Source organism: Lethenteron reissneri, chromosome 32 (assembly GCF_015708825.2).
Source record: "Lethenteron reissneri isolate LAM-NWPU_2019-01 chromosome 32, ASM1570882v1, whole genome shotgun sequence".
Classification (NCBI taxonomy): domain Eukaryota; kingdom Metazoa; phylum Chordata; class Hyperoartia; order Petromyzontiformes; family Petromyzontidae; genus Lethenteron; species Lethenteron reissneri.
This window is the reverse complement of record NC_083810.1, coordinates 6002387-6019135: the sequence shown is the minus strand read 5'-3', so window position 1 is coordinate 6019135 and position 16749 is coordinate 6002387. Positions and strand designations below refer to the sequence as shown.

The following is a 16749-nucleotide window of genomic DNA, read 5'->3' as shown; positions in this document are numbered from 1 at the left end:
GCCGGGGGTGCCACTGGCCAGGCCAGAAGGGGGGGGGGCTCAAGCCCCGAGCTATGAAGAACAGTCACGAAATTTGATGCGGGGGGTGGGGGGGGGGTGTGCACCCCACGGAGACCCATGCCAAACCACGCTACTCTCCTGGTTTAGAAGATCAAATGAGCTGACGAGTTGAGATGATGCAATCAGACGATAATGGGATGAGATGATTTTGAGATGATGGGGTGAGATGAGCGGCTGTGATGGGGAGAGTTGGTGGAGAGACGGGATAAGGCGCAGCGCTTGGGCACGTATTGGTGCCACCGCTCTGCTCCTAGACTCGAGAAGAGGGGAGGGGGGGTGAGGGGGCTGCATCTGGGGACCCTTTAACCCCCTTCCTGTGACCCCCTCCTGTGACCCCCTCTCCTCTCCCTCCACCTCCTCGGGGTGGCTCGCGGAAGCTCTTTGAGTGAAATTACAGATTTCGTCATCACGGACACCGCAGGTTGATGCGGCCAAATCACGCCATCACTTCTTTCCTTCTGGCAGAACAACCGAAGCAGTTCCACAGTCGACGCCGCTTGAACCCCCGCCCCCAGCTCGTGGCATTCTACACTCACCTTCACCACCATCAGCGTTGCTCAATCCACTGCTGGATGAAGGCTTCCCCAACCCGCTGCCATCTCCCACGATCATGCGATGTAATAATCCACGTTCTAGATTTGAAGTTTTCGTGACTGCAAGGGTCCATACTCTTTGTTTTTTTCGGTAAAGTCACGTAGGTAAAAAAAGAAAATTAAAATAAATTAAATCACGACGTTTCGGAGGCAACACAACCTTCCGTCTTCAGGTGGCACCGTCACAGCAAAATTGCTGTATCACTTGATACAGCAATTTAATATATTTAAATTTTCTTTTTTTACCTACGTGACTTTACCGAAAAAACCAAAGAGTAATAATCCACGTGTTCTTCTATCCCCCACGTACCCCTGTCCCCCCACGTACCCCTGTCTCCCCCACGTACCCCTGTCACCCCCAGACCCCTGCCCCTCCCAGACCCCTGTCCCCCCCACGTACCCCTGTCCCCCCCACATACCTCTGTCCCCATCAGACTCATTGGGGCCACGTTGCAGAATTGAGACAAGAGTCAATGGGTAGAGTTGGCACCGCCGTCATCATCATCATCACACTCTTCCTTTACTCCTCTACTCTACTGGGTGAATAATCGCGCGGGGGAGGGGAGGGGGGGGGGCGCGTACGCATCAAGGGGGTGATCGTGTGGGGGCTGGGTGGGGGGGTAAGCTGCATCATCGTCAAATTATTTCGGGGAGGGGGGGTGGAGGAGATTACAGCAACTCCTCGGTGTGAGAATCAAACCGCGACAAAAAAAAACACGACCGATCCGCGGGTCTACCCCCACCCCCCTCTCTCTCTCGGGGGGGGGGGGCAGGAGGAGGAGGGGAAAGCGGGGGGGGCGGCTCCAGGCCGCCCGACGGTGGGGGGCACAGTGAGTGCGAGTGGGGAGGGGGGGTCAGGAGGGAGATGTCGCCAGTGAGGTCAAGTGCAGCTGGGTGAGCGTCCAGTGAAGGAGTCGATCTGAGCGACGTTTGGTGAGGTTCATCCGGAGTGCGCGCTCGCTCCTCTGTGCTTGTGTCACTGTACACGCGTGTGCCCAAGTCCACGAGTCGCCGAGTCTCCAAGTCCCCGTGTCTCCCCGTGTCTCCGTACTGTCACGTCTCCCCGAGTCTCCAAGTCCCCGTGTCTCCCCGTGTCTCCGTACTGTCACGTCTCCCCGAGTCTCCAAGTCCCCGTGTCTCCCCGTGTCTCCGTGCTGTCACTTCTTAGTCCCCGTGTCTCTGCGTCTTCGTCTCCCCGTGTCTCCGTGTCCCCGCGTCCCCGCGTCTCCGCATCTCTGCGCGTCTCCATGTCTCCGTCCCCGTGTCCCCGTGTCTCCATCCCCACGTCTCATTGTCTATGTCTCTCCGTCTCCCCACGTCTCCGTGTCTCCGCGTCTCCGTGTCTCCGTGTCTCCGCGTCTCCACGCGTCTCTGTGTCTCTGTCTCCGTCCCCGTGTTTCCATCCCTCCATCCCCACGTCTCCGTGTCTATGTCTCTCCGTCACCCCACGTCTCCGTGTCCCCGTGTCCCCGTGTCTCCGTGTCCCCGTGTCCCCGTGTCTCCGTGTCGTCTCCGTGTCGTCTCCACGTCGTCTCCGTAGCTCAGGAGGAGCTGTACTTGTGGCTGGAACGCGTCGTGCTCCGCTCGGAGCCCCCCAACTCGGGGGGCCCCCGCCCCCTCCACTTGCTGTAGAAGACCTTGTTCCGTGGGCCAGGGCCCCCCAGCAGAGCCTTGCCCTCGCAACAGCAGCACAGGCAGGACTGGGGGAGGGGGTGGGGGGGGGAAGAGGGGTCACTCGCTGGTCGCCCACGAGGGTGACCCCGACTCTCCATCGTGCGCCCTGGACTCCACGTCTACCCCCTCGCCAAGTGATCAACTCCGGCACCGAAGCGATTATAGTAATTTCATTATAAATGACTTCGCTCGGCCGGGGGTCCTGCTGCCACATCGGGTTGCTATTTGTACGACGTTTTCAGCCAATCAATGGGGAACCGGAGCACCCGGGGAAACCCTACTACGCCTCGCGCGAGGCAGCAACACTCGATCCCCGTACAGACAGCAACAGATGGCGATTAATCCACTTGCTGCGAGCCGGTGTATAGCAACTCCCTCGACGCCCGCAGCATCTGCGTGGGGAAATTTTGACTTAAAACTTTCGTGACTGCAGGAATTTATATTCTTTGGTTCTTTCGGTAAAGTCACGTAGAAAAAAAAGTGAATACAAATAATAAAAAAACACTAATGTGGACTGTAGCCTGGTTCTTCATCGGAGTGAGGGTACTGGCAGTCTATAATGTGGACTGTAGCCTGATTATTAAGTTTGGTGAGAGTACTGGTAGTCTATGATGTAGACTACTAGTACACTCACCAGACTTGATAACCAGGCTACAGTCCACATTATAGATTGCCAGTACCCTCACTCCGATAAAGAACCAGGCTACAGTCTACATTAGTGTTTTTTGTTAGTGTTTATTATTTATATATATTCAATTTTTTAATTCACTTTATTATTATGTTTTATCTACGTGACTTTACCGAAAGAACCAAAGAGTAGCATCTGCGTGGTGATCCAACAACCCCTCCCTGCTGACTCCACAGTTGTGGATCACGGGGACCGCGTGCAGCGTAGCCACCAACCACTACCCGGCTGCTAAAGTTCATGATCGATCTTAAGACGACACTGTCAGAATTAACTCGAGTTGTTGTTGTTGTTTTTAAAGTCACGTGGCAACTGGCGAGTGAGACAGGGGGAGTGTGGTACTGATACTGTGACTGGGTGAGTGAGTCCGAGTGAGCCATGAATGAGTGAGCCCGGGGTGAGTGAGCCCGAGTGAGCCATGGGTGAGTGAGCCGGGGTGAGTGAGCCCGGGGTGAGTGAGTCCGAGTGAGCCATAGGTGAGTGAGCCATGGGTGAGTGAGCCCGGGGTGAGTGAGTCCGAGTGAGCCATGGGTGAGTGAGCCATGGGTGAGTGAGTCCGAGTGAGCCATGGGTGAGTGAGCCGTGGGTGAGTGAGTTCGAGTGAGCCATGGGTGAGTGAGCCATAGGTGAGTGAGTCCGAGTGAGCCATGGGTGAGTGAGCCATGGGTGAGTGAGTCCGAGTGAGCCATGGGTGAGTGAGCCATGGGTGAGTGAGTCCGAGTGAGCCATGGGTGAGTGAGCCATGGGTGAGTGAGTCCGAGTGAGCCCGGGGTGAGTGAGCCATGGGTGAGTGAGTCCGAGTGAGCCCGGGGTGAGTGAGCCCGGGGTGAGTGAGCCCGGGGTGAGTGAGTCTGAGTGAGCCATGGGTGAGTGAGCCCGGGGTGAGTGAGCCCAGGGTGAGCCGGGCGGGGTGAGTGAGCCATGGGTGAGTGAGCCCGGGGTGAGTGAGCCCGGGGTGAGTGAGTCCGAGTGAGCCATGGGTGAGTGAGTCCGAGTGAGCCATGGGTGAGTGAGCCATGGGTGAGTGAGTCCGAGTGAGCCCGGGGTGAGTGAGCCCGGGGTGAGTGAGCCCGGGGTGAGTGAGTCCGAGTGAGCCATGGGTGAGTGAGCCCGGGGTGAGTGAGCCCGGGGTGAGCCTGGCGGGATAAGTCGTGGCTGCTCACCTTGAAGCAGTTCTTGAATCTCTTGCTCACCAGGTAGAGGGCGATGGGATTGATGCAGGAGTTGATGCAGGTCATGTTCACCCCCACGTAGTCCAGCACCAGCAGGGAGCTGTGGCACAAAACTGGGGGTCACAGAGAGCACTTCCTGACGAAGGAGGGGGGGCAGGGGGGTAGGGAGGGGCTCTTAATTCTGGGTGAGTCCAGGACATGACCCCTGGACCGCACTCGGGTCAAAAGCCTCACCCTGGGGTCATCCCCCCAGAGAGTGGGGGGGGGGGGGCAGTGGGTGTTGTGGCAAGGAGTGCTGGGGTCTTGCGCGGGACCCCAGCGAGGGGTGTCCACAGTGTAGGAGAGAGAAGGGGGGAGAGGGAGAGCGGTGAGGTGGGAGGGGAGGGTGACGGCGGGTGGGAGAGTGACGAGGGGGGAGAGCGGGGAGGAAGTGGGAGAGAGGGAAGAGGAAGTGGGGAGAGAGCGGGCAAGAGAGCGGGGAGGAGGGTGAGCGATGAGGTGTGAGAGTGGGGAGGTGGTGGGAGAGCGATGAGGTGGGAGGGGAGGGTGGAGGTGGAGTGAGAGAGTGATGAGGTGGGAGGGGAGGTGGAGGTGGGTGGGAGTGATGAGGGGGCAGGGGAGGGGTGGAGGTGGGGTGAGAGAGTGATGAGGTGGGAGGGGAGGGTGGAGGTGGGGTGGGAGAGTGATGAGGTGGCAGGGGAGGGTGGAGGTGGGGTGAGAGAGTGATGAGGTGGGAGGGGAGGGTGGAGGTGGGGTGGGAGTGTGATGAGGTGGAGGGGAGGGTAGAGGTGGGGTGAGAGAGTGATGAGGTGGGAGGGGGGAGGGTGGAGGTGGGGTGGGAGGTGATGAGGTGGGGGAGGGGTGGAGTGGGGTGGAGGTGGGGTGGGGTGAGTGTGATGAGGTGGAGGGAGGGTAGGAGGTGGGGTGAGAGAGTGTGAGGGTGGGAGGGGAGGGGTGGAGGTGGTGGTGGAGAGTGGTGATGAGGTGGAGGGGAGGGTGGAGGTGGGGTGAGAGAGTGATGAGGTGGAGGGGAGGGTGGAGGTGGGGTGGTGGGAGTGTGATGAGGTGGAGGGGAGGGTGGAGGTGGGGTGGGAGTGTGATGAGGTGGAGGGGAGGGTGGAGGTGGGGTGGGAAAGTGATGAGGTGGGAGGGGAGGGTGGAAGTGGGGTGGGAGAGTGATGAGGTGGGAGGGGAGGGTGGAGGTGGGGTGAGAGTGATGAGGTGAGAGGGGAGGGTGGAGGTGGGGTGAGAGAGTGATGAGGTGGGAGGGGAGGGTGGAGGTGGGGTGAGAGTGATGAGGTGAGAGGGGAGGGTGGAGGTGGGGTGAGAGAGTGATGAGGTGGGAGGGGAGGGTGGGGAGGGGGTGAGAGTGATGAGGTGAGAGGGGAGGGTGGAGGTGGGGTGAGAGAGTGATGAGGTGGGAGGGGAGGGTGGGGGAGGGGTGAGAGTGATGAGGTGGGAGGGGAGGGTGGAGGTGGGGTGAGAGTGATGAGGTGGGAGGGGAGGGTGGAGGTGGGGTGGGAGAGTGATGAGGTGGGAGGGGAGGGTGGGGGGAGACCTGAGGAGGTCGCAGCGACCCGGGTCCACGGCGCTGTAGACGGAGTTCTTGAGCGTGCGGCTCAGGTGCAGCGGGAACCAGCAGACGGCGAACACCAACACCAGGCAGAAGACCGTCTTGGCGACCTCGCGTCGCTGCACTCACCACACACACACAGTCACACACACAGCCACACACACACACAGTCACACACACACACAGTCACACACACACACAGTCACACACACACAGTCACACACAACAACCGCCATTCGCCACTAAGTGGCGGTGACGTCACCACGACGCTTGTGCCAGGCCCAGTGCACCTTGAGGCCACGTGAAGTGTCGAACGCCCGCTGGCAGGAGGTCACGGGGCAGACCCAGCAGGTGCCACGGGTCGACTGACCGAGATGACCGAGATGACTGGCTGATGTACCACCTTTGCCCCCTACTGTACCAACTTGCTGTGCTTTAGCCACCCGGCGCTCCGCTCGTTGTTGTGAGCGTCGCTCCTCCGCCCTCCGTTGTTGTTGTAGGGCGACTGCCTCCAACTGCCCAGTAGTGTCCTTCACGAGCCTCCTCCACTGAGGCCGATCTTGACACCGCTGGTACCAGTCATCGGCAAGTCCACTCAGCTCCACGTCCTCCTGTACCACATGACTCCATCTCTTCTCTAGCCCGTGCCGCGCCCGTTTAGCCCCCTCGATCCGGCCGAACAAAAGCTGTTTAGGCATGCGGTGGCTGGGCATGCGGGCTACATGACCCAGCCAACGCAACCTTGCCTATCGGAGGAGCTCACCGATGGGACTTTGCCCAGATCTTTCAAGGATTTGTGAGCTCCTCACACAATCCAGCCTGGTTAAACCCAGGATGGATCGTAGGCAGGCCAGCCTAAATGTTTCCAACCGGCGAAGATGCTCCATTAGGGGAGTCCACGTTTCGCAAGCGTAGAGAAGGGAGGGAATGAATGACCGTGGCCGAGAAGACCTGAAGCTTCGTGCGGAGCGACAGACCAGGTAGCTTCCACACAGCGTTACGCAACCGATGAAAAGATATTGCCGCTCAACTGATTCGGAGTGAGACCTCACACACACAGTCACATCCCCACACACACAACCACAATCACCACACACACACACAATAACCACACACACACACAATCACCACGCACACACAATCACCACACACAGTCACAATCACAATCACCACACACACAACCACAATCACCACACACACACACAGTCACCACACACACACACAGCCACAATCACCACACACACACACAATCACCACACACACACAACCACAACCACCACACACACACAGTCACCACACACACACACAGGCACAATAAACTATAAAATCTAAAAACATTTGTTTATGTTACCAGGTAAGGCCCACTGAGCTGTATGGCTATTTTACCAGCCAGCTTGCACAAATGATAGCTCCACGAAGTGGCTTATCATCATGCGGAAATGTCGAGCAGCCAAATACTCAAACAGCGTGTTTCTAAGTGTGGAGGGAAAAACCGGAGGACCTGGAGAAAAATCCACACGACCACGGGGAGAACACGCAAACTCCAAATATACAGCAGGCGTCAGGGTTGGGGTCGAACCAACGACCACCTGTATACCAGGCGAGAACGTTAACATCTCACCACCACACACAATCACCACACACAATCACCACACACAATCACCACACACAATCACCACACACAATCACCACACACAATCACCACACACAATCACCACACACAATAACAACCCTGCCACAATAACCACGCACCAGAACCAGACAGAAAATAATCAGGACCACACGGGGGCAGATACAGAACCGCTATAACTAGATACAGACCCACCAGTACCAGATACCGATCCATCAGCACGAGATACCGAACCACCAGAACCAGATACCGAACCACCAGAACCAGATACCGAACCACCATAACGAGATACAGGTCCGCCAGTACCAGATACAAAAACATCAGATCCAGATACCGAACCATCAGTACCAGATCGAGAACCACCATTGCCAAACCACCACCACCACCGCCCCCACCGCCACCGCCTCCACCACCACCGCCACCACTACGACCACCACCACCACCGCCCCCATCACCACCACCACCGCCACCACCACCACCACCACCACCGCCTCCATCGCCACCACCACCGCCACCACCACCACCACCGCCACCGCCACCATCACTGCCACCGCCACCACTGCCACCACCACCACCACCGCCACAGCCACCACCGCCTCCACCACCACCACCGCCACCACCGCCTCCACCACCACCGCCGCCACCACCACCACCACCGCCACCACCGCCTCCACCACCGCCGCCACCACCGCCGCCACCGCCGCCACCGCCGCCACAGCCGCCACCACCGCCCCCACCGCCCCCACCGCCGCCACCACCATCGCCGCCACCACCACCACCGCCATCGCCACCACCGCCACCGCCATCGCCACCACCGCCGCCGCCACCGCCGCCACCGCCGCCACCGCCGCCGCCACCACCACCGCCATCGTCACCACCACCGCCGCCACCACCACCCCCACCGCCGCCACCACCATCGCCACCGCCGCCACCACCGCCCCCACCGCCGCCACCCCCACCGCCGCCACCATCACCGCCGCCACCGCCGCCACCGCCGCCACCGCCCCCACTGCCGCCGCCGCCATCGCCACCGCCGCCACCGCCACCACCACCACCACCCCACTGCCGCCACCACCCCCACTGCCGCCACCGCCGCCACCACCACCACCGCCATCGCCACCACCACCGCCGCCACCACCGCCCCCACCGCCGCCACCACCATCGCCACCGCCGCCACCACCGCCACCACCGCCACCGCCACCACCACCACCACCACCGCCGCCACCACCATCGCCACCGCCGCCACCGCCGCCACCACCACCACCGCCACCACCACCACCACCGCTGCCACCACCAATAACACCACCGCCACCACCACCGCCACCACCACCACCACCGCCACCAGCACCACCACCACGGCGCTGCACCTGCTTGAGGTGGTCGCTGAGCGAGAGGCGGAGGTCTCCGCGCTTCCGGCTCAGCATCTCGCACGCCATGAGCGAGTAGAAGGCGCCGGTGCAGGCGAGCGGCATGCAGTAGTAGAAGCCCAGCAGCCACCAGTCCTTGGCCACCTTGTACACCTGGGGGGCGGGGGGCGGGGGGAGCGGGGCGGGGGGCGGGGGGCGGGGGGCACGGGCGGGGTGGTGCTTGGTGTCGTGCCGGGATCGTGGTGAGGTGTGACACGGCCTGCTGTGTGTGGTGCGTGGCTCAAGCTGTGCGTCAGTGTCACCGTGTCACCGTGTCACCGTGTCAGTGTGTCAGTTTCACTGTGTCAGTGTCACCGTGTCAGTGTGGCACTCTGTCAGTTTCACTGTGTCAGTGTCACCGTGTCACCGTGTCAGTGTGTCAGTGTGTCAGTTTCACTGTGTCAGTGTCACCGTGTCACCGTGTCACCGTGTCAGTGTGTCACTCTGTCAGTTTCACTGTGTCAGTGTCACCGTGTCAGTGTGTCACTGTCAGTTTCACTGTGTCAGTGTCACCGTGTGAATGTGTCACTGTCAGTTTCATTGTGTCAGTGTCACCGTTTTAGTGTGTCACTCTGTCAGTTTCACTGTGTCAGTGTCACCGTGTCACCGTGTCAGTGTGTCACTGTCAGTTTCACTGTGTCAGTGTCACCGTGTCAGTGTGTCACTGTCAGTTTCACTGTGTCAGTGTCACCGTGTCAGTGTGTCAGTGTGTCACTCTGTCAGTTTCACTGTGCCAGTGTCACCGTGTCACCGTGTCAGTGTGTCACTCTGTCAGTTTCACTGTGTCAGTGTCACCGTGTCACCGTGTCAGTGTGTCACTCTGTCAGTTTCACTGTGCCAGTGTCACCGTGTCACCGTGCCAGTGTGTCACTCTGTCAGTTTCACTGTGTCAGTTTCACTGTGTCAGTGTGTCACCGTGTCACTGTGCCAGTGCCACCGCGCGCCACACGCAGCACACGCACGCGCATGAAGGCCGTGTCACTGTGTCAGTGTGTCACTGTCAGTTGCACTGTGCCAGTGTCACCGTGTCACTGTGTCAGTGTGTCACTGTCAGTTGCACTGTGCCAGTGTCACCGCGCGCCACACGCAGCACACGCACGCGCATGAAGGCGCCGCTCTGCTGCGGCGCGAGCATGCAGGTCCGCAGGGTGACGCCGCGGTACTCGGAGACGAGGAGGTCGAAGCCGACGGCCTCGGGCGCCGCGAGCAGCAGCGAGAGCAGCCAGATGGCGGCGATCTCCAGCGCCGTGCACAGCGGCACGCCCATGCCCTGGATGCGGCTCCAGGACGCGACGGCGCGGTACCTGCGGCATAGCGGGGGGGGGGGGGGGGGGGGGGGGGGGTGGCGGGGGGGGTAGGTGAGTGGGTAGGTGAGTGGGTAGGTGAGTGGGTGAGTGGGTAGATGAGAGGGTAGGTGAGTGGGTAGATGAGTAGGTGAGTGGGTAGATGAGTAGATGAGTGGGTAGGTAAGTACGTGAGTGGGTATATGAGTAGGTGAGTGGGTAGATGAGTGGGTAGATGAGTAGGTGAGTGGGTAGATGAGTAGGTGAGTGGGTAGATGAGTAGGTGAGTGGGTAGATGGGTAGATGAGTGGGTAGGTGAGTGGGTAGATGAGTGGGTAGATAAGTGGGTAGGTAAGTGGGTAGATGAGTGGGTAGGTGAGTGGGTAGATGCGTAGGTGAGTGGGTAGATGAGTAGGTGAGTGGGTAGATGAGTAGGTGAGTGCACAGCGGCACGCCCATGCCCTGGATGCGGCTCCAGGACGCGACGGCGCGGTACCTGCGGCATAGCGGGGGGGGGGGGTGCGGGGGGGGGTAGGTGAGTGGGTAGGTGAGTGGGTAGGTGAGTGGGTAAATGAGAGGGTAGGTGAGTGGGTAGATGAGTAGGTGAGTGGGTAGATGAGTAGATGAGTGGGTAGGTAAGTACGTGAGTGGGTATATGAGTAGGTGAGTGGGTAGATGAGTAGGTGAGTGGGTAGATGAGTAGGTGAGTGGGTAGATGAGTAGGTGAGTGGGTAGATGGGTAGATGAGTGGGTAGGTGAGTGGGTAGATGAGTGGGTAGATAAGTGGGTAGGTAAGTGGGTAGATGAGTGGGTAGGTGAGTGGGTAGATGCGTAGGTGAGTGGGTAGATGAGTAGGTGAGTGGGTAGATGAGTAGGTGAGTGCACAGCGGCACGCCCATGCCCTGGATGCGGCTCCAGGACGCGACGGCGCGGTACCTGCGGCATAGCGGGGGGGGGGGGGGGTGGCGGGGGGGGGGGTAGGTGAGTGGGTAGGTGAGTGGGTAGGTGAGTGGGTGAGTGGGTAGATGAGAGGGTAGGTGAGTGGGTAGATGAGTAGGTGAGTGGGTAGATGAGTAGATGAGTGGGTAGGTAAGTACGTGAGTGGGTATATGAGTAGGTGAGTGGGTAGATGAGTGGGTAGATGAGTAGGTGAGTGGGTAGATGAGTAGGTGAGTGGGTAGATGAGTAGGTGAGTGGGTAGATGGGTAGATGAGTGGGTAGGTGAGTGGGTAGATGAGTGGGTAGATAAGTGGGTAGGTAAGTGGGTAGATGAGTGGGTAGGTGAGTGGGTAGATGCGTAGGTGAGTGGTTAGATGAGTAGGTGAGTGGGTAGATGAGTAGGTGAGTGCACAGCGGCACGCCCATGCCCTGGATGCGGCTCCAGGACGCGACGGCGCGGTACCTGCGGCATAGCGGGGGTGGTGGCGGGGGGTAGGTGAGTGGGTAGGTGAGTGGGTAGATGAGTGGGTAGGTGAGTGGGTAGGTGAGTGTGTAGATGAGTGGGTAGGTGAGTGGGTAGGTGAGTGGGTAGATGAGTAGGTAGATGAGTGGGTAGATGAGTAGGTGAGTGGGTAGGTAAGTAGGTGAGTGGCTAGATGAGTAGGTAGATGAGTAGGTGAGTGGGTAGATGAGTAGGTGAGTGGGTAGGTAAGTAGGTGATTGGGTAGGTGAGTAGGTGAGTGGGTAGATGAGTAGGTAGATGAGTAGGTGAGTGGGTAGATGAGTAGGTGAGTGGGTAGATGAGTAGGTGAGTGAGTAGGTAAGTGGGTAAATGAGTAGGTGAGTGGGTAGGTGAGTGGGTAGATGAGTAGGTGAGTGGGTAGATGAGTAGGTGAGTGGGTAGATGAGTAGGTGAGTGGGTAGATGAGTAGGTGAGTGGGTAGATAAGAAGGTGAGTGGGTAGGTGAGTGGGTAGGTAAGTACGTGAGTGGGTAGATGAGTAGGTGAGTGGGTAGATGAGTAGGTGAGTGGGTAGATGAGTAGGTGAGTGGGTAGATGAGTAGGTGAGTGGGTAGATGAGTAGGTGAGTGGGTAAATGAGTAGGTGAGTGGGTAGGTAAGTACGTGAGTGGGTAGATGAGTAGTTGAGTGGGTAGATGAGTAGGTGAGTGGGTAGATGAGTAGGTGAGTGGGTAGATGAGTAGGTGAGTGGGTAGGTGAGTGGGTAGGTAAGTACGTGAGTGGGTAGATGAGTAGGTCAGTGGGTAGGTAAGTAGGTGAGTGGGTAGGTGAGTGGGTAAATGAGTAGGTGAGTGGGTAGATGAGTAGGTGAGTGGGTAAATGAGTAGGTGAGTGGGTAGATGAGTAGGTGAGTGGGTAGGTAAGTAGGTGAGTGGGTAGGTGAGTGGATAGATGAGTAGGTGAGTGGATAGATGAGTAGGTGAGTGGGTGGATGAGTAGGTGAGTGGGTAGGTGAGTGGGTAGGTAAGTACGTGAGTGGGTAGATGAGTAGGTGAGTGGGTAGGTGAGTAGGTGAGTGGGTAGGTGAGTGGGTAGATGAGTAGGTGAGTGGGTAGATGAGTAGGTGAGTGGGTAAATGAGTAGGTTAGTGGGTAGATGAGTAGGTGAGTGGGTAGGTAAGTAGGTGAGTGGGTAGGTGAGTGGGTAGATGAGTAGGTGAGTGGGTAGATGAGTAGGTGAGTGGGTAGGTGAGTGGGTAGGTAAGTACGTGAGTGGGTAGATGAGTAGGTGAGTGGGTAGGCGAGTGGGTAGATGAGTAGGTGAGTGGGTAGATGAGTAGGTGAGTGGGTAAATGAGTAGGTGAGTGGGTAGATGAGTAGGTGAGTGGGTAGATGAGTAGGTGAGTGGGTAGGTAAGTACGTGAGTGGTAGTGGAGCGGTTAGCGCGCTGCGCTACGAACCTGGAGACCCGAGTTCGATTCCCGCTCCAACACCGGTGACGATTATCTGAAACGCTCCTGGGCCTCCCCTAGGTCGACTCAGCCTCAAATGAATACCCGGTGCGGTGTGTAAACATCGCCACTGGAGAGACAAATGCGACCGGGCTTGGTGCTGGCCACCCACCCCCTCGTGTGCCGTGCCGGCCTTCATAGGTGCTCGCTAACAGCACTTGCCCCAACAGTCTGTTAAGGCGATACGGGGAATCTTTGTCCATGTATCGGTAATAAGCAGGTGGATTAGTGAATATTGTAGTAGATTCAGTGAGGAGGTAAGTAGGTGAGTGGCTAGATAGGCGAATAGGTAGGTAAACTCGTGGGCTAACCGAGTATGTGGGTAGGTGAGCGTGAAGGTGAGTGAAGGTGTGAGTGTGTAGATAGGTAAGTGAGTGAGCGAGTAGATAAGTGAGTGAGTGGGTATGTAAACCCGTGTGTGTGTGAGCGTGTAGGTGAGTGAAGGTGTGAGCGTGTAGATAGGTAAGTGAGTGAGCGGGTGGGTAGGTAAGCGAGTGGGTATGTAAACCCGTGTGTGTGTGTGAGCGGGTAGGAGAGGGCGGGCACCTGTCCACGCTGAGCGCGCACAGACTCAGCACCGTGATCCCCACGGACGCTTTCTGCACGAACGGCACCGCCTTGCAGAGTGCCACGCCGAACGGCCAATCCTCGGCCAGGAGCTGCGTCCCGACGGTGAGGCGTGGACAGGGGAGACACGGCGCGTGAGCGATAACGACAACGGTGAGCTCGCCCATCGCTCTCTCACCCCACCTCCACCCTCCCCTCCCACCTCATCACTCTCCCACCCAACCCCCACCCTCCGCGCGAACCGCGACCGCACGGAAAGTCGTGAACACGTGGGGTGGCTCTGCCCGTGTGCCACTCGTGATCACATGGGGTGCCTCTGCCCGTGTGCCACTCGTGATCACGTGGGGTGGCTCTGCCCGTGTGCCACTCGTGATCACGTGGGGTGGCTCTGCCCTGTGCCACTCGTGATCACGTGGGGTGGCTCTGCCCGTGTGCCACTCGTGATCACGTGGGGTGGCTCTGCCCGTGTGCCACTCATAATCACGTGGGGTGACATCCCGAGCGCGATCCACGCCTCGTGACCGGGTTGGACCACGTGGCGGTCTCAAGTTCTCGTCACTGACCATCCACCACCATCACGGCTACATTCACATCGTCGATGTTATCGACCAAATTCTGACCTCACCTACCGGTGACCAATCAAGACGTGTCGTGCCTGGCACCAACTTGCGCCATACACGGCGAGTTTTTGCTCATACTGCGCTACTGCGAGTTTCAACAACAACAACATCAACATCATGCGGGGGGGGGGGGGGGGCAGGACAAGGAGTGAGCTCGCAACCGGCGAGAGAAGATCTCGCCTTGTACACCGACACGGGCAGTGCGATGACGATGTAGAGGAGGTCGCCCAGGGCCAGGCTGCCGATGAGCGCGTTGGGTCCGTTGCGCATCCGCTTGTTGCGCCAGATGATCCTGAGCAGCGTGGCGTTTCCCACGAGGCCCACCACGAACACGGCGCTCGACACCGCCGTGTTCACCGCCTTGAACGTGCGACGGATCTCCAGCTGGCGCGCACACGGGGCTCTCCACGGCGGGGGGCCTCGTGCGCGAGACCGTTCCCCGGGGCCCGGGGGACGCCGCCGCCGCCGCCGACGCCGCCGCTGACGCCGCTGACGATGTTGCCGAAGCTGCCGCTGCTAACGACGTCGCTGCTATTGCTGCTGCTGCTGCTGCCGTTGCCCTTGGCGATGGCGATGATTCTGGTTGCCGTCGGGTGCACGGTTGAGCGAAGGATCGGGGGTTCCTCGGCGGAGGTGGTGGTGACCCCCATTTGGGGGGCCGGCGTTGCGCCGGTGTCGTGGAGGGTCACCGCCTGCGCCCCGAGGCAGCTCAACATCATCAGCAGCATCATCATCAGCAGCAGCCCCGACATCGACATCGTCATCAGCCGAGCAGCAGCAGGAGCAGGAGGCGTGGGCGCCATGCGCAATGTGTGGGTCCCGGGGAGGCGCGGGGGTTTTGGAAGGAGGAGGGGGGTTGGGTGAGATGGGGGAGGGAGATGGGGGGGGGGGTGTGAGGGGTGTGGGGGGATCAGGGGGGTGTGAGGTGGGGGGGGATCAGGGGGGTGTGAGGGGTGGTGGTCTCTGTGCAGTGCGCGCCCCCGGGACGTGATCTGTACAGGGGCAGTGACCGATGACGTCTCCTCCGGGCATCACCTCGCCCTCCTCATCCTCATCCCCACGCCTCCAATCCCCTCTCCTCGTTCTCTCCACCTCGTCACCCCGAACCCCTTCCCCTCGTCGCCTTTCACGGTCGCCTCACCTCATTCCCCTCGTTCTACCCACATCGCGTCTCCCTGTCCCCTCGTTCCCCTCCCACTCCTCCTCGCCACCGTCCTCCTAGCCGCACGTGGTTTTCTCACAGCGAAACACTGGGACCCCCACCACCACCACCCACCACCACCCACCATCACCCACCACCACCCACCACTACCACCACCACCACCACCACCCACCCACCACCACCCACCCACCACCACCCACCACCACCCACCACCACCAACCACCACCACCACCCACCACCACCCACCACCTACCACCACCCCACCCACCACCACCCACCACCACCTCTTCTTCATCGTCAGCTATGACGAGGAGTCAGTCACAAGGCGGTGTTCGTTTGTTCTCCCCACGCATCTACATTGCGTGAGGGCGCTTTTTTAGCTTCTGGAGGGGGTGGGGGGGGTGGAACATACAAACACCACGCAAATAGGGGAGCCCGTGTCAAGAATTGAACCCAGGCGCTTCGTGATGCGAGGTTCAAGTGTGGCCACAGCGACGCGCTGCCGGTTTTATCGACACGACGTGGTTGACGTGCGATGCCCAAGCAGAAAGCAACTTGACCGGGACGCGAATGCTTCCCTACATCTTGCAAGTGTCAGAGTTGTGCCTCCCAAATCGTAGAGCCACCCCACATACTCCTCACCACATGTCCCACGTGATCATCTCCCCAGCACATCTCCCACGTGACCATCTCCTCACCACATCTCCCACGTGACCATCTCCTCACCACATCTCCCACGTGACCATCTCCTCACCACACCTACCACGTGACCATCTCTCACCACACCTCCCACGTGACCATCTCCTCACAACACCTCCCACGTGACCATCTCCTCACCACACCTCCCACGTGACCATCTCCCCACCACATCTCCCACGTGACCAGCTCCTCACCACATCTCCCACGTGACCATCTCCCCACCACACCTACCACGTGACCATCTCCTCACCACACCTCCCACGTGACCATCTCCTCATCACACCTCCCACGTGGCCATCTTCTCATCACACCTCCCACGTGACCATCTCCTCACCACACCTCCCACGTGACCATCTCCCCACCACATCTCCCACGTGACCATCTCCCCACCACATCTCCCACACACTGTATATAACTCCTCAACCTGTCACCAGCCCTTCCCTAACAAATGCTACAGCCTCACCCCTGACCCTCACCATCCCTCACCCCTGACCCTAACCATCCCTCACCCCTGACCCTCACCATCCCTCACCCCTAACCCTCACCATCCCTCACCCCTGACCCTCACTATCCCTCACCCGTGACCCTCACCATCCCTCACCCGTGACCCTCACCATCCCTCACCCCTGACCCCCACCATCCCTCACCCCTGACCCTCACTATCCCTCACCCGTGACCCTCACCATCCCTCACCCGTGACCCTCACCATACCTCA

The 16749-nt window shown here is 59.5% G+C and overlaps 1 protein-coding gene across 1 annotated transcript; it reads right to left on the bottom strand.

Moving 5' to 3' along the window:
• Nucleotides 1-1030: 1030 nt before the first annotated feature.
• Nucleotides 1031-14976, bottom strand: LOC133349940 (endothelin receptor type B-like). Its single transcript, XM_061563831.1, is given in 8 exon segments — nucleotides 1031-2353; nucleotides 4176-4284; nucleotides 5743-5876; nucleotides 8755-8907; nucleotides 9893-10097; nucleotides 13533-13645; nucleotides 14354-14604; nucleotides 14607-14976. Coding segments are annotated over 8 exon segments (1494 nt in total). The 3' UTR covers nucleotides 1031-2194.
• Between the last annotated feature and the right edge of the window lie 1773 nt (nucleotides 14977-16749).